The sequence below is a fragment of the Myxocyprinus asiaticus genome, chromosome 28 (assembly GCF_019703515.2).
Source record: "Myxocyprinus asiaticus isolate MX2 ecotype Aquarium Trade chromosome 28, UBuf_Myxa_2, whole genome shotgun sequence".
Lineage (NCBI taxonomy): Eukaryota > Metazoa > Chordata > Actinopteri > Cypriniformes > Catostomidae > Myxocyprinus > Myxocyprinus asiaticus.
This window is the reverse complement of record NC_059371.1, coordinates 19,115,304-19,133,616: the sequence shown is the minus strand read 5'-3', so window position 1 is coordinate 19,133,616 and position 18,313 is coordinate 19,115,304. Positions and strand designations below refer to the sequence as shown.

The following is an 18,313-nucleotide window of genomic DNA, read 5'->3' as shown; positions in this document are numbered from 1 at the left end:
GTCCTCCTTGTTCATTGTTGCACACAAGTCAAACACTCCTCACCATACATTTCTCCCTTACAATGACTTGTTAGGGGGCGCACACCCTTCAGTTGTCAGAAAAACGTGAATATATGAACATAATTCATTTTTAAGTGTATTTTACATGATAGAATTCAAAAGAAAAATTAACCCTAGTAATGTACTTAAAAGTAATTTAAATTAATCGAAAGTCAGTAACTGTAATCTGATTAGAAGAATTTAAAATGTAATGGGGTTAAACTACTTTTTGACTAAAAAAGTACTTATTTGTAACCGATTACACCCAACACTGGCCATAACTCAGTTAAAAATGATTACTGCTCACTATGGTAATTAATACATGATTAATACTAGAGTTCAGTGCTTATTTCACATTTATTTTTCTCTTCTTTTTAATCTCTAATCAGCACACTGCTTTGTGATCTAGTGCTTGAGCAGACTTGTATCACTGTGGTCTATTTTTGGTCTTATTTAGAAATAAGAAAGTGTAATCTTTGATATAGTGAACACTGGTTTATTTTCTCTTTTAGCTGCAGATTCCTATTAATAATTTTAGGATACAGTGTCAAAGGGTATGGCTATTTTTGGTATTGTGTGATGCCTTTGTTGGGTTCAATTTTGGTTGTAGACAATCATTGGGATACACATATAAGAAGGAAAAAACTATATATATATAAATATATTTGATGGGTAAGGTTGAAAGTGTGACTTCAGTGTAAAGAATTTGTAGATATTTTAAGATTTAATAAGAATCAAACAGGTAATGGGTAAACAGGTCATGGGTAGTGAGCAAGTATAGGAAGTCAAAAATAGTTTGGACGGCAACCCTACCTTGGCTTCATTTTCAGTTTATTAAAATAACTGCATAAATACAATCATTGATTATAAGCTACAGTTAAAAAACTATTTTTTATGTGAAAAGATTTCTTTGGAAATAAACATTTCACAGAAGCAGGTCCACTAACTTTTTTTTTTTAATGTCATTGACATTATTTTCTCCCCCACAACATATTATAAACTGTTAAGGCAAAAAATAAAACAAAAACAGTGGATTTGTCTGGCATGGTAATATAATTTTCTGTTAATGATGGTCTGAACATGATTTAATCTGATTCCTATGGAAATGGTTTTGCCTGTTACAGAGAGAGAGAGCGAAGTGCTCATTGGAAACTCACCAGATCATGATGCATATCTTACACATTGTATAGTATGTACAACATATTTCACACCTAGAGAAACATTTTAATTAAGAGTCTGTTTGAAAAATAGTATTCTACCTATTCTGATTTTGATACACTGTTCAGACAATGTAACAGTGGTTTGTTCAGTGAGCCTCACTTTATCTTTATGCCCTTGTGTTAAAACTATGTGATGAACATATTATTTACCACTATTTTGTTTAAAATAAAATGTAATTTAAGACAGCAATCCAAAATATGCTTGCATGTGGCAGAGAAATCTCTCTCCTAACACATTTGCAAGACTCATACAGTATATATTTAATGAAGTACATAGTTTTATATCAGGTATTTGGTAGTGGTCTTTAGCCAGTGGACCCAACATTTGCTATTTAGTGATTCACTGGGTAAAAAAAACAAAAAAAAAACAAGTGATATGAGTTTGAGGATTGTGTTTATTTTTTATGTTTGGCCACACAATATATTGCTTTGAATGTGTATTATTTGGACCAAGATTGATGACTGTTGATTTGTTATATACTGTATAAACAGAGATTACAAGATGTTTCCAAAGGTCACCCCTAATTGACTCACAGGTGGAAGTTTTTAAAGCTGCCATCTGCCATAGATAAGATGCAAGTACAATTTTTCAGTTATCTTGTGAATAAACACATTGTAGACAGACAACATTGTGACCTGACCATGTAACTTTTTGATTGTAAGTTCATCAACAGAGAGTGGTCTTTGGGCCTTGATTGACTTACAGGATCTCCACATCTCGCCCCCAGTTCCACAAACTTAGTGTATGCTGGTGTTTAAAATGACTAATTTGCTTCCAAGCACCAAAAATATGAACCGATGACTAGTGAATCAAGCTGAAGCTGTGTTTTAGGAGGACTGCAGGTGTGTCAGTGCATTTATTGAGCAAATAAAGACAAAACTATTGAAAATCTCTGATGTCATTATCATTTTAAGGATATTAATGTTATACAGATAACAGCGGATTTTGAAAATGAAATTGTATAATTTTGTGTGATACTTGACCCTGCATTCAGGCAGCATTTAATCTAAGTAGATTCCATTACAAAAGCCATTTAGTGAAACTAATCAGCTTTAAGCTTCATTGAATCAATTCAGTTAATGTGTTCCAGCACACACACATTGTTATTGTTATGCACAAACAAAGAATGGGAAAGCTGAACACAGTTATAAATCAACAGAAATTTCTGTAAAGTAAAACTGTTTTTGAAAAAATTATCAAAGCAATATGTAATGCTAAATCACTGAATAATTTTAATGACTTTTCATTGCTGTGGATCTGATTATTGGTTGACAGGTGCTTGCTGAGATGCTGGTCTGCTGTTCCTGGTTGGTGGTCTTAACTCAGCTTGGCTGTGCTGAGTGGCCGGTCTGGACTGAGCCTGGTGGCTGTTCTGGCTTGCTGGTTTTCAGCCAGGTTTACTGGTTTTAACTGGGCTTGTTGACCAGTTGAGCTTGTTATTCTAGACTCGGCTTGGTTATGCTGAAAATTGGGCTTTTCTGTGACAACCGCTGATTCATTTTGGTCTGGGTTACTCGCAGACATTTTGGATTCCTCAGCAGGTTGGTCCTCATTTATGTTTTCCTGCAAAGATATCAATGAGTCAGGATAAGTCAAATGTAATATTTTAGAACAACATACAGTAGAATCATAAGGAGAAATAGTTGATATCAAATCCCCACCACATTTTGAGAGGTTCTAACTGATGCCTGGCTGCCAGCGGGGGCTTCATTAGCCTGGATTGTAGCTGATTTTGTCCATCCCCAGGTCCTGAGGCGATCCTGGCCCTCCTGTGAGCGGGCAGTGGGGTTTATGTGTACAGGAGGGATGCGTCGTGGTAAATCCCATGTGCCCTGGAATGACGGCCATGCACTTCCATGCTGAAAATGGATAATGTATAAATTAAATTAATTGGATGGATGTATGGATGGATGGATGGACTGATAGATAGATAGATAGATAGATACTGTGGATGACAGACTGACAGATAGATAGATAGATAGATACTGTGGATGACAGATAGATAGATAGACAGATAGATACTGTGGATGACAGACTGACATAGATAGATACTGTGGATGACAGATAGATAGATAGACAGATCGATTGATACTTTGGATAATAGATAGATAGATACTGTGGATGACAGATAGATAGACAGATCGATACTATGGATGACAGACTGACAGATAGATAGATACTGTGGATGACAGATAGATAGACAGACAGATAGATAGATACTGTGGATGACAGACTGACAGACAGATAGATAGATAGATATTGTGGATGACAGACAGACAGACAGACATAGATCGATCGATACTGTGGATGACAGATAGATAGATAGATAGATACTGTGGATGACAGATAGACAGACAGATAGATAGATCGATACTGTGGATGACAGACTGACAGATAGATAGATAGATAGATATTGTGGATGACAGACAGACAGACATAGATCGATCGATACTGTGGATGACAGATAGATAGATAGATAGATAGATACTGTGGATGACAGATAGACAGACAGATAGACAGACAGATAGATAGATCGATACTGTGGATGACAGACTGACAGATAGATAGATAGATAGATATTGTGGATGACAGACAGACAGACAGACATAGATCGATTGATACTGTGGATGACAGATAGATAGATAGATAGATACTGTGGATGACAGATAGACAGACAGATAGACAGACAGATAGATAGATCGATACTGTGGATGACAGACTGACAGATAGATAGATAGATAGATATTGTGGATGACAGACAGACAGACAGACAGACATAGGTCGATCGATACTGTGGATGACAGATAGATAGACAGACAGATAGATAGATCGATTGATACTGTGGATGACAGATAGAGATAGATAGACAGATAGATAGATAGATACTGTGGATGACAGACAGACAGACAGAGATAGATAGATAGATATTGTGGATGATAGACAGACAGACAGAGATAGATCGATACTGTGGATGACAGACAGACAGATAGATAGATAGATAGATAGATAGATAGATAGATAGATAGGTCGATACTGTGGATGACAGACAGACAGACAGATAGATAGATAGATAGATAGATAGATAGATAGATAGGTCGATACTGTGGATGACAGATAGATAGATAGATAGATAGATAGATAGATAGATACTGTGGATGATAGATAGATACTGTGGATGATAGATAGATAGATAGATAGATAGATAGATAGATAGATAGATAGATACTGTGGATGATAGATACTGTGGATGATAGATAGATAGACAGACAGACAGATACTGTGGATGATAGATAGACAGACAGACAGATACTGTGGATGACTGACAGATAGATAGATAGATAGATAGATAGACAGACAGATACTGTGGATGATAGATAGATAGATAGACAGACAGATACTGTGGATGATAGATAGATAGATAGACAGACAGATAGATACTGTGGATGATAGATAGATAGATAGATAGATAGATACTGTGGATGATAGATTGATAGATAGATAGACAGATACTGTGGATGATAGATAGATAGATAGACAGACAGATACTGTGGATGATAGATAGATTGATAGATAGACAGACAGATACTGTGGATGATAGATAGATTGATAGATAGACAGACAGATACTGTGGATGATAGATAGATAGATAGACAGACAGATACTGTGGATGATAGATAGATTGATAGATAGACAGACAGATACTGTGGATGATAGATAGATAGATAGATAGATAGATAGATAGATACTGTGGATGATAGATTGATAGATAGATAGATACTGTGGATGATAGATTGATAGATAGACAGACAGATACTGTGGATGATAGATAGATAGATAGACAGACAGATACTGTGGATGATAGATAGATTGATAGATAGACAGACAGATACTGTGGATGATAGATAGATAGATAGATAGATACTGTGGATGATAGATTGATAGATAGATAGATAGATAGATAGATAGATACTGTGGATGATAGATAGATAGACAGACAGACAGATACTGTGGATGACAGATAGATAGACAGACAGACAGATACTGTGGATGATAGACAGACAGATAGATAGATAGATAGATAGGTAGATAGATAGATACTGTGGATGATAGATAGATAGATACTGTGGATGACAGATAGATAGACAGACAGACAGATACTGTGGATGATAGATAGATAGATAGATACTGTGGATGATAGATAGATAGATAGATAGATAGATAGATAGATACTGTGGATGATAGATAGATAGACAGACAGACAGATACTGTGGATGACAGATAGATAGATAGACAGACAGATAGATAGATAGATAGATAGATACTGTGGATGATAGATAGATAGATAGATAGATACTGTGGATGATAGATAGATAGACAGACAGACAGATACTGTGGATGACAGATAGACAGACAGACAGATACTGTGGATGATAGATAGACAGATAGATAGATACTGTGGATGATAGATAGACAGATAGATAGATAGATAGATAGATAGATAGATACTGTGGATGATAGACAGATAGATAGACAGACAGATACTGTGGATGATAGACAGATAGATAGATAGGTAGATAGATAGGTAGATAGATACTGTGGATGATAGATAGATAGATACTGTGGATGATAGATAGATAGATAGATAGATAGATACTGTGGATGATAGATAGATACTGTGGGTGACAGATAGATAGATAGACAGACAGACAGATACTGTGGATGATAGAAAGATAGATAGATAGATAGATACTGTGGATGATAGATAGATAGATAGATAGATAGATAGATAGATACTGTGGATGATAGATAGATAGATAGATAGATACTGTGGGTGACAGATAGATAGACAGACAGACAGATACTGTGGATGATAGATAGACAGATAGATAGATACTGTGGATGATAGATAGACAGATAGATTGATAGATAGATAGATAGATAGATAGATACTGTGGATGATAGATAGATAGATACTGTGGATGATAGACAGATAGATAGATAGATAGATAGATAGATAGATAGATAGATTGATAGATAGATACTGTGGATGATAGATAGATAGATACTGTGGATGATAGATAGACAGATAGATAGATAGATAGATAGATAGACAGATAGATAGATAGATAGATACTGTGGATGATAGATAGATACTGTGGGTGACAGATAGATAGATAGACAGACAGACAGACAGATACTGTGGATGATAGATAGACAGATAGATTGATAGATAGATAGATATGTAGATAGATAGATAGATACTGTGGATGATAGATAGATAGATAGATAGATAGATACTGTGGATGATAGATAGATACTGTGGATGATAGATAGACAGATAGATAGATAGATAGATAGATAGATAGATAGATAGATACTGTGGATGATAGATAGATACTGTGGGTGACAGATAGATAGATAGACAGACAGACAGATACTGTGGATGATAGATAGACAGATAGATAGATAGATAGATAGACAGACAGACAGATACTGTGGATGATAGATAGACAGATAGATTGATAGATAGATAGATAGGTAGATAGATAGATAGATAGATAGATACTGTGGATGACAGATAGATAGACAGATAGATAGATAGATAGATAGATAGATAGATACTGTGGATGATAGATAGATAGATACTGTGGATGATAGCTAGACAGATAGATAGATAGATAGATAGATACTGTGGATGATAGATAGACAGATAGATACTGTGGATGACAGATAGACAGATAGATAGATAGATAGATAGATAGATAGATAGATACTGTGGATGATAGACAGACAGATACTGTGGATGATAGATAGACAGATAGATAGATAGATAGATAGATAGATAGATACTGTGGATGATAGATAGATAGATAGATAGATACTGTGGGTGACAGATAGATAGATAGACAGACAGACAGATACTGTGGATGATATATAGACAGATAGATAGATAGACAGACAGACAGATACTGTGGATGATAGATAGACAGATAGATAGATAGGTAGATAGATAGATAGATACTGTGGATGACAGATAGACAGATACTGTGGATGATAGATAGACAGATAGATAGATAGATAGATAGATAGATAGATACTGTGGATGATAGATAGATAGATAGATAGATAGATAGATAGATAGATACTGTGGATGATAGATAGATAGATACTGTGGATGATAGATAGACAGATAGATAGATAGATAGATAGATAGATAGATAGATAGATAGATACTGTGGATGATAGATAGATACTGTGGGTGACAGATAGATAGATAGACAGACAGACAGATACTGTGGATGATAGACAGATAGATAGATAGGTAGATAGATAATGTGGATGACAGATAGATAGATACTGTGGATGACAGATAGATAGATAGATAGATAGATAGATGACAGATAGATAGATAGATACTGTGGATAGACAGATAGATAGATAGATAGATAGATAGATAGATAGATACTGTGGATGATAGACAGATAGATAGATTTTCAAAACAAACCTTTGTTCTCACACCAGGTAGAAGGTGGCCACGGTCTGTGGCTATAAATGTAGTGTACCCCTCTGCAGCCGATGGTCTCTTCAGTAATAAGAGAGTAAAAAGACCAAATATAAGTATTTGTGGTATGGACAAGGCTGTTATTCTTTACACCCATTTGTCTACTGCAGCGTCTTAAAGACAATGACTGTGTACATTAAAACAACGTTTTTCTGGTTTCATACAGTTGTACAATTTTCAAACATTCCTGCAAATTATTAGTTTAACATCCAGATCAAAACAATGCATTGGCGAATGAGACTGATCGTGTTACCTCTTTAAAATGTTTTGGTACGGTCCAGTTCTGTAGTTTTTGCGACTTGAAAGCATTTTCATACTGCAGAAACCATCACAGACATATTTAATACGTCATGGTTATTCAATTCATGAACAAAAATAAGACCTTATCATAGAATAATTAAAGTTTATGTAACCTACCTGGTTTGCAGAGAAACTAGTCGACATCTTTCAGTTCGGATTTGTTGGCAGTGGTCTCCCAGCAACCTTTAAAAAAAAAAAAGAAAGAAAGTCAGAGCATTCAATAGTGTCTTCAAGGCAAGTCAGTCCACTCGGAGGCCATATTGGGGACGCCCCGAGCAGCTATTTTCTTTGGATACAAGTAGCATAAAAGGACAGCTCCTATCTACTTGGATGGGGAAATACCGAAATCTCCAGAATGGTTGGTCTTTATTATTATCAAACAACATACTTGAAATCAGCATTTAAATGTGACAACAATGTACTTAAATTGTGCTTCTTTAACTCAGATCACAGTAAAAAAAAACAACAAAAAAAAAACGCTATTATCCAGTCTGGTACAGCCAATGCGCATGCGCGTTCTCAAGGAAACTGGCAGGCGACGTCTGCATTTCTGAAAGGTGATTGGCTCTTTTACCTTTAAGGCGGGACTTCCTTTTCTACATCCGCCATTTTCTCCCGTTCGTTTGAATACCAGTGCTCGGTCTCAGGCTAAACAGTGTCTGGATCAAATCAGGAGTTCACTTTTTGTTTTTTGTTTTCTTTTGCATTTATGCTAAATAGGCACGTGTAAAATTAGCTCTTTTATATAATAGCTGAGTGAATAATAAAAAAAAAAGAAAATATGCCATTTTACTCAAGATTAAGTGGCGTCTTCCTAAACGCGGGGTTCGCTGTTGAGCGATTGAGCTCTACGTTGCATACTCAACGTTCTGCCGAAGAAAAACAATAAATGTTTTCGGCTTCTGAACAGATGGAGCGTGAAATCAGGGCATAATCATTAAGTATATTGTACACTATCTAAACAAACAGTAAAGATAAAGTAAGCGTTTCACTCTGTAACTATAACAAGCTATAAAATGAGCTAGTAAGCTTGTCATGCAAAAGTAGGCGTTTGGGTTATCTTTATGCAGTTTTAATGATACAGCCTTTGCGACATGCAAGCGTCAACATCTGCAGCTGCCAATGAGGTGAGAGGCAGAAGAAGCGCTGAAGATGTGGAGAACTCAAAAACACACTTCAGAGTCTGTCGTTTTATCATCGAGACCGGTAATTTGTTTTCTATTTCTACACGGCAAGAATTGAAAGGACGTCACTACGTACTCACTTGCTTTGTGGCATTATTATGAATGAATTGCCGTATTTAATTGGTCTAGTTTCATGTTTTCCCACATCTGTAGGTGTTAAGTTAGGCATGAGATCTGTGCCAATGGCTACTGCATGTGTGCTGTATCACAAGTTCTTCCAGTCTGCTAGTCTGCAGGTCTACGAGCCTTACCTAGTGGCCATGTCCGCAATCTACCTAGCAGGCAAAGTGGAAGAGCAACATCTCAGGACAAGAGACATCATCAATGTCTGTCACAGGTATAAGAGGGGCTGTTAAGTAGGGGCTTAATTGTACCCTAGCTCTCCGAGACAGTAGCTCATCTCTTTCATCAATCCCTGTGTTTCAGGTATTTTCATCCAGAGAGTGATCCACTGGAGCTAGATGGGAAGTTCTGGGAGTTGAGGGACAGTATAGTACAGTGTGAACTCCTCATCCTCAGACAGCTTAACTTCCAAGTGACATATGAGCATCCACATAAGGTAATACATGCTGCATGATTCTGTCTTGTTCATAATGTAAAACAGCTTTTTATTTCCTCTGTGATATTGCTTTTAAATGGTATTTAGTAGAATGAGCAGTTTCCCCAAAACAAGGCAGGTGATATTTATTTGTATGTCTGTATACTTAAAGGTTAAGTTCACCCATGGATGAAAATTCTCATCATTTACTCACCCTCATGCTATCCCAGATATGTATGACTTTCTTTCTTCTGCAGAACACAAATTAAGATTTTTAGAAGAATATTTCAGCTCTGTTGGTCCATACAATGCAAGTGAATGGTGACCAAAAAAATTTGAAGCTCCAAAAAGCACATAAAAGTAATCCACAAGGCTCCAGTGGTTTAATCCATGTCTTCTGAAGCAATCCAATTGGTTTTGGGTGAGAACAGACCAAAATGGAAGCCCTTTTTCACTCTAAATCTTGCCATTGCAATCTGTTGGTATGGTCATGATTTCAAGCTCGATTACATTGCTTAGTGCTTTACGCATGCACTAGATGGTGCTAGGAAGTGTAATTGAACTCGAAATCATGATCACCGAAGATACTGCTGATGTCAAGATAAGTGAAAAAATCAATTGGATTGCTTCAGAAGACACTAATTTAACCAATGGAGTTTTATGGATTACTTTTATGCTATGTTTATGTGCATTTTGGAGCTTCAAAGTTCTGGCCATCATTCACTTGTAATGTCAGAACCATCAGAGCTGAAACATTCTTATAAAAATCTTTGTTTGTGTTCTGCAGAAGAAAGTCATGCACATTTGGCATGGCATGAGGTTGAGCTTTTCCTTTTATGTCCATTAATGACATTTTGAAACGTAAATTCATTGTCTAAATGATGCATTGGGCAGAGTGAAAGAAAGTTTCAGAACTATCTGTAATATTACCATTATTTGACCTAAAATATGAGATGACCTTCATGCAGTTTTCTGTTATGAATTGCATACTCATGCATTTGACTAGATGAGATGTTTTTTGGTCTGTATAAGAAGTTTTAGTTCAATTAGAGCACAAAACCCTCAAAATCACACCTTTCTTCTTGCTTGGAATATATTCTTATTACTTCCATAATATAGTGAATTTTTCTATACATTTACCTTTTTTTCTATCCAAGATAGTCAAACATGTTTATTTTTTATTTTTTTATTTTTTGTAATGTGTTAAATTAGATCCTCCTTAAATTAAATAATAAATCTGAGGTCAAATTTATGCTTGCAGATCATTTAAAATTTTTCACAAACACTGTTTCATAATTGTACTATGCTATATGAAGTAATACTTCTGTAACTGTTCCTTCACCAAATTTGTTAGTATTTTCCTCCCCTCTTATTAACTAACTAACCAACCCCTCTCCCCCCCAGTACCTGATGCACTACCTGCTCTCTGTGAAGAGTCTTTTGAACCGCCACGCTTGGTCTCGAACCCCCATTGCTGAGACTGCACTAGCCTTGTTAAAAGACTGTTACCATGGCTCTGTGTGTATCCGTCATAAACCTCAACACATTGCCCTCACCTCCCTTTACCTCGCTCTCCAGACATATGGAGTAAAGATCCCCAGAGGAGAAGTAGAGTGGTGGCAGGTAGGCGTTTTATAGTTTATTGCATAGAACTACATAGAATGTCTAGGCAACACCAGTGGCGTAACTTGGATCTTGTGGGCCTCAATGCAAAATAAGTTGATGGGGCCACCCCCACCCACTCATAGCCTACAAGAATTAACTTAAAATATATGACATTATATTGTAATATTTATTTGTTTGCACAGTATTATTACCAAATGTCTCAATAAATTGTATCGTCTCAAGATAGATTTCTCGGAGAGAGAGATATGAGTTCGAGAAAATGCAGCGGTAGCCGTGAAAGCTCAGGGCTGACACTTTTCACACTGAGTAATGATGTCAGACGTACCACACTGGCTCAGTAAGATTTCCCAAGAATCCCAATGATGTTGAACAAAAAATGCAGAGAATTGTTCGATGTATCACTTAAAATTAGTCATTTCTATATAAATATTCAAATTACTGTTAGAGTAAGATGTTATGTTAATAATAAACTATCATTTAGAAGTTTTTAGATTAAAAAAAAAAAAAGTCACCATGGATGAGATGCATAATGTGTAGTACAGCTATACAGTTGTGCTCAAAAGTTTGTATACCCTTGGAGAATTGGTAATATATGTACCATTTTTAAAGAAAACATGAGTGAGCAGGCAAAACACATTTCTTTTATTTCTTATGGGATTCATATTCAACTGTAGGTTATAACAGAATGGCACAATCATAAAACAAAACATGGCAACAAAGAAAAAAATAAAATGACCCCTGTTCAAAAGTCTGCATACTCTTTGTTCTTAATACTGTGTATTGCCCCCTTTAGCATCAATGACAGTGTGCAGTCTTTTGTAATAGTTGTCTATGAGGCCCCAAATTCTTGCAGGTGGTATAGTTGCCCATTCGTCTTGGCAAAATGCCTCCAGATCATGCAAAGTCTTTGGTCGTCTTGCATGAACCGCACGTTTGATATCTCCCCAGAGTGGCTCGATGATATTAAGGTCAGGAGACTGTGATGGCCACTCCAGAACCTTCACCTTTTTCTGCTGTAACCACTGGCGGGTCAACTTGGCCTTGTGCTTAGGGTCATTGTCGTGCTGGAAAGTCCAAGGGCGTCCCATGCGCAGCTTTCATGCAGAAGAATGCAAACTGTCTGACAGTATTTTCTGATAACATGCTGCATTCATCTTGCCATCAATTTTAACAAGATTCCCCATGCCTTTAGAGCTCACACACCCCCAAAACATCAGTGAGCCACTGCCATGTTTCACAGTGGGAATGGTGTTCTTTTCACTATAGGCCTTGTTGACCCCTCTCCAAACATAGCGCTTATGGTTGTGACCATAAAGCTCTATTTTGGTCTGCTCACTCCAAATTACAGTGTGCCAGAAGCTGTGAGTCGTGTCATGGTGCTGTCGGGCATATTGTAAACGGGCTTTTTTGTGGCATTGCCGCAGTTAAGGCTTCTTTCTGGCAGCTCGACCATGCAGCTCATTTTTGTTCAAGTATCGTCGTATTGTGCTCCTTGAAACAACCACACCGTCTTTTTCCAGAGCAGCCTGTATTTCTCCTGAGGTTACCTGTGGGTTTTTCTTTGTATCCCGAACAATTCTTCTAAATTGCCATTTAAACCTGTGTGTGTCACCTTGTGTGTCTGTAACAAGGCCAAACATTCAAGGGTATGTAAACTTTTGATCAGGGCCATTTGGGTGATTTCTGTTTTCTTTATGATTTAAAAAGGAGCCAAACAACTATGTGATAATAAATGGCTTCATATGATCACTATCCTTAAATAAAAGAGAGATTTTCTGCATGATCAGTCATATTTTCAAAATCAATGCCAAAATGTCACAATTTCTGCCAGGGTATGCAAACTTCTGAGCACAACTGTAAATACAAAGCAGTTCCATCTGAGTACTTGTGGTTTTTGCATGCGTTGAATGCTGACAAAGGTATAGACAGATTAAACAGTGTAGACAGTTTCACATTTTAAGGTAAGGCCCGGTTATCACGGCCTCTTAAACCATGGGCTCCAGTGCGGCTGCCCTGCCCACACTGCCGGTAGTTACGCCTCGGGGCAACACTGATATCTTGCTTTGGTCTCAAAGTCTTAGGCTGAATGTTGACAGGTTTCAGTCTCAGTGGTGCCAGGACTGGATCAGGCATCAATGGAACCATGCTTGCAGTAACCTTTAGTTTGCTGGAACTAGTTCCCATGGTGATGGGGGCACCTAATCGTTCCTACTTGATTTGAGAGAAATAGCATTGTATTGCACACAAGTTGTGTTTCCTTGGTGAAACCTCCAAGTAGTATTTGAAAAGAATCCAACCATTTAATAAATGATGAAGGATTTACAAAGCTACCTTGCTTGCTTGCATGCTTGGCTTTGGTTTCCTAGAACTTTGTGAATTATTTTGGTATCACAAGAATTTAATTGAATAGTGTTCCAGTTTGTGATATATTTAGCCTTAAAGGGATAGTTCACCCAAAAATGTTAATTCTCTCATTTACTTACCCTCATGCCATCCCAGATGTGTATGACCTTCTTCTAATTAAGATTTTTAAAAGAATCTCACAATTCAAGTGAAAGGTGGCCAGAACTTTGAAGTTCCAAAAAGCACATAAAGGCAGCATAAATGTAATCCATATGACTCAAGTGATTAAATCCATGTCTTCAGAAGTGATAAGATAGGTGTGACTAAGAAACATCAATATTTAAGTCTTAACTTTTTTTTTTCTTTTTTTTTACCATACATTTTCCTCCCTGTCCAGTAGGTGGCGGTATGTACGAAGAATGTTAATTGGCAAAAACAAAAGAAGAATGTGAAAGTGGAGATAGAGGCTGAGTTTGGATTTGCATACTACTTATACTATTTCTACAATAGACACATATGTTAAGAGTAGTATGGGTAGTATGTCATTCCGAATTCAGCCTAAAATAAGGCCAGTAAAAAAGTACTTAAATTCTGATCTGTTTCTCACCCACACCTATCATATCACTTTTAAAGATATACTGTACATTTTACCACTGGAGTCATATGGATTACTTTTATGCTGCCTTTATTTAGCTTTTTGGACCTTTAAATTTCTGGCCACCATTCACTTGCATTGTTTGGACCTACAGAGCTGAAGTATTCTTCTAAAAATCCTAATTTGTGTTCTGCAAAAACAAAGAAAGTCATACACATCTGGGATGGCATGAGGGTGAGTAAATGATGAGAGAATTTAAATTTTTGGGTGAACTATTCCTTTGTCTAAAGATACAAATAAGTATAAAATTTTCTAGACTTTTGCAGCAGCTTTTTGTGCTTCTAAGGAAAATAAATAGCAAACATTAAGATACAGTTCATGCAATGCACCATGCCCACCATCTTGTTTTGAACATCATCACATTAATTACCCTCTTGTTAGAGTTTCTGTTTCCAAAACACATTTTTGTGTTGGGAAAAAAAGAAATTTGTGGTTGACATTTTAGTCACAGCAAGCTGACTCTGAGGAAATTGAAAGAAGCAGCATTGGTTTTACTAGACAACAAGAACAGCTACATATCTTAGTATAAGACAATAGAGCAAACTCTCTTATTTGCTGCCTTAGAGCTAATATTTAGTTGTAAAATCAAATTCAGCATGCATTGATGTTGTTTTGTTTCTCTGCAGGTTTTTTGTGCAGACATTACCAAGCCTCAGATTGAGACCATCATGAGTGAATTACTGCAGCTCTATGACATGGAGGCCAAGTGTACCTGAGAGAAACACAAATTAAACTGTATTAAAACACTGATGTGGAAACCAACACACCCTAATGTCCATATTCTTTTTGCAGGCATTTTTGTGACTACCTGAAGTCTGATAGTCATAAGTCATATCTCTTGATGTTTAACCTAATGAGCTCTACTTTTTAATTACATCATAGAGCATGAAGATTCAAAAAGGATCTCCAAGAATGTCTGCCTAATAGTGCTGTATATGGTGGACAATGAGGAAGAGAATTTAGTTATATATGGGAATAAGGTTTGGATGTGCAATTTATAGTGTGGCAGTTTGAAAAACAGACTCTAGCCACACCACATCAATCAACTGCAAGCCACCGACCTACTTTCTTCTCCCTACCTTGAGCTAATTTTCCCTCCAAAAGGGGGAAAGAGAAATTACAAAAGAGATGGAATGGTTGGTTGCAAGACGAATGAAACAAAAGAGGTGCCAACCTGTCCCCAGAGCTGAATTGTTACTTTTGGTGAAACAGCTAGATCTGAGCAGTTTCTTTGATGTTTTATAATTTCATTCCTCTTTTCCTTTCCCTACTGATTTTGTCCTAGTAGATTTCTTTATGTAACTCCCTAAAGCGGTATTACTGTACGATTAAAGCATGGTATCACGATTTTACTAGTCTCCAGACTTCTATTTATAAACATTGTGTCTCAGCCTATTACTGTAAACTTTGTTTCTCAATCACCTATGGACATGAACTGACAGAAAAGTTTCATTCTAAAGTATATATTTAAAATCTGTCATTTCCAATAAATGTTTTCTTGTACTAATGCTTATTGGAACAGCACCTGTAAACAGTCTTTATTTGTAATTTTACATCTGTCATGTTCTGTGTCATATTGCTGGATCTAGTTACGTCAGGACATCGCTGTAGTGTGGATCTTAATAAGTTACTATGGCAACTGCTTGTGGAGTGAGCCTTTGAAACATACAAATGTGAGACTCCATTATAGCACACCTGTCAACCTCAGCACATCAAATAATTGTGGACATGAAAATGTGGGAATTTAGTTGTTATTTACTAAATCAGTCATTACTAACATGTTAAACAGATGTTTCCAGCTTAGAATTGAGAATGGGCTGGTGTGCAATATTGCCACATGGACTGCTTTTTTCTTATGTGTAACATTTATCTCTTATACAGATCCAGAAATGACCAAAAGGATTATTAAATTAACATAAATTAATATGTGTACTGTAATGTACCATATTTAATTACCTACAGCATGAATTAATTACAGCATACTACAGTCATGGTACTTTGTTTTCATAAACTGCATTAGCTCTGAATTATTTTACTATCCACACTATCATTTAGAGCAATGCAGATAACTGCCTCTCCTTTGTGGTAAAAAATGATTATTTTACAAGTATTATAAAATATTATTACTATTATTGGGAAAAACCCAAACCTTCCTGCTTCACTGCTCTCTCCCTGTCACACACACTTACGTACACACAAACACCCACATCTCTCAGCAGGCAGGCCTTAATGCTGGGCATCATGAATTATGGAGAGGGTACATGTACAGCCGGATTCTCTTCCATCAATAAAACATCAGCATGGCCCTCACTATGGGATAGAGTGCTGGGAATAGGAAGGATGGGATTGATTAAAACTCTATCCTTACTCACTTTGCCATCTCTCTTGTCTCTGTACTTACAATCTTTGTCCCCCATTCCTAGATTTTGTGTGTACTGTATGAAGAAAAAGCAAGTTGCCTTTTCACATCTTTGACTTTGTGCTTCTCTCCCATGGGGTCTTCTCCTAAATCTTTCATCTCTCTTTCTTTCCTGTGATCTCCCTAACACTGCAGATCACTCCAAACTCCATGTTCTCAATCTCCCATAAGGTTGCTTTACTAACATTCCAGCAGAACTGGATCTACTATTCAATGCAAAATCACTGTAAACAAGATTTTAAATGTACAGGCTCTCAGCTACAACAAAAAGCCAGTCAACCTACAGATCACTGTAAAGGAATACTTGATTGCCAAAACAATAATTTTGCATCCTTTCTGAAATTGAGCTTTGTTTTAAGCACACTGATCATATGCATTCCACCCAGTCCCCACTTGAATGGTTAATCTCTGTCTACTTCTGTACAAGAATTGCCTAAAGCTGAAAGGACTTCAGTGTCTTTTGTGGACCAAAGATGTAATGTTTTTCTCTCCTTGAAATCAGAATTCCGGCCAGCGTTGGGACTGCAGCCAAATCAATCAACTCTCAAAATGTTCAAATCAGTGGGTGTTTAAGCTAAATAAAAGTGTTGAAGTTTATCTTTTTGTAATTACAGAACAATAAGGTGGAGAGAGGGGCTTTAGGGATGGAAGATACCACTTTTTCCCTTTTTGATTCAATACCAAGTACTATCAATGCTAATGTCATTGATATATATACAAACACAGATATGTCTATTAAATGTTCCGAGGATAAAATTGGTAATTTAAAATACTACATTTCAAAGCCAAAAGCTTTTAACATTTTTAGGACTAACAGGCAAATTTAATAGACTTCTGTTTTATTGTTTATTAACAACAAATGTCACAAACTCATAGTGATGTCACATTCAGTAAGTGTGAATTACCTCCAGATGGCATTTTCTCTGAGACATTGTTCCTACCCTATGTTACTATTTGCTAATATACTTATTCACCCCCCCCCCCCCCTTCAGTCTTAAGATTAGCAGTTGCCATTTTCATGGTCAGTAAATAATAAAATTTCTAGTTAAAATTTTTTTTTTTAAATCAAAATTTTTTTTTTTAGAATTGGTATTCTCGATACAACATCATTTGGAAGTATCGATACTTTATGATCGATCCGCCCATCCCTAATGGGAATCTGAAGGGGATTTGCGGAGAAAAAATAGATATGGGGGGAAATTGCAATAGAGATTTAAGTGTTTGCAAATGGAGTATTTATGCATATTCTCAAAATGGCTTACTGATGTTGTACTATATGCATTCCACCATACCTAACTGGTAAACTGAGCCTTTTATGCTCAACCACTCAGCTAAAATAGCTGAAAAAATGGTGACTGATTTTAATCTAATCTTCATCACAGAATAGTAAACCTTTAGAAACTACAACATTTGAGCTGAATCCTGG

General features: G+C 36.5%; 2 protein-coding genes across 4 annotated transcripts; one reads left to right on the top strand and one right to left on the bottom strand.

The window, feature by feature from the left end:
* Positions 1-1,636: 1,636 nt before the first annotated feature.
* On the bottom strand, positions 1,637-8,618 carry cfap126 (cilia and flagella associated protein 126). Of its 3 annotated transcripts, none has more exons than XM_051660169.1 (6): positions 8,465-8,618; positions 8,240-8,305; positions 8,076-8,138; positions 7,766-7,843; positions 2,922-3,119; positions 1,637-2,823 (listed from the first exon to the last, which is right to left on the bottom strand). In XM_051660169.1, the coding sequence occupies exons 2-6, from the start codon at positions 8,264-8,266 to the stop codon at positions 2,578-2,580; spliced, it is 612 nt and encodes a 203-aa protein (XP_051516129.1). In that variant the 5' UTR covers positions 8,267-8,305; positions 8,465-8,618; the 3' UTR covers positions 1,637-2,577. The 3 variants fall into 3 exon arrangements, with proteins under 3 accessions (XP_051516129.1, XP_051516131.1, XP_051516130.1); XM_051660171.1 differs by having other exon boundaries at positions 8,545-8,613; XM_051660170.1 differs by having other exon boundaries at positions 8,511-8,610.
* A 134-nt stretch (positions 8,619-8,752) lies between these two features.
* On the top strand, positions 8,753-15,992 carry LOC127419078 (cyclin-Q). Its single transcript, XM_051660168.1, has 5 exons — positions 8,753-9,328; positions 9,460-9,643; positions 9,733-9,865; positions 11,249-11,467; positions 15,095-15,992. The coding sequence occupies exons 1-5, from the start codon at positions 9,217-9,219 to the stop codon at positions 15,182-15,184; spliced, it is 738 nt and encodes a 245-aa protein (XP_051516128.1). The 5' UTR covers positions 8,753-9,216; the 3' UTR covers positions 15,185-15,992.
* The last annotated feature ends 2,321 nt before the right edge of the window (positions 15,993-18,313 follow it).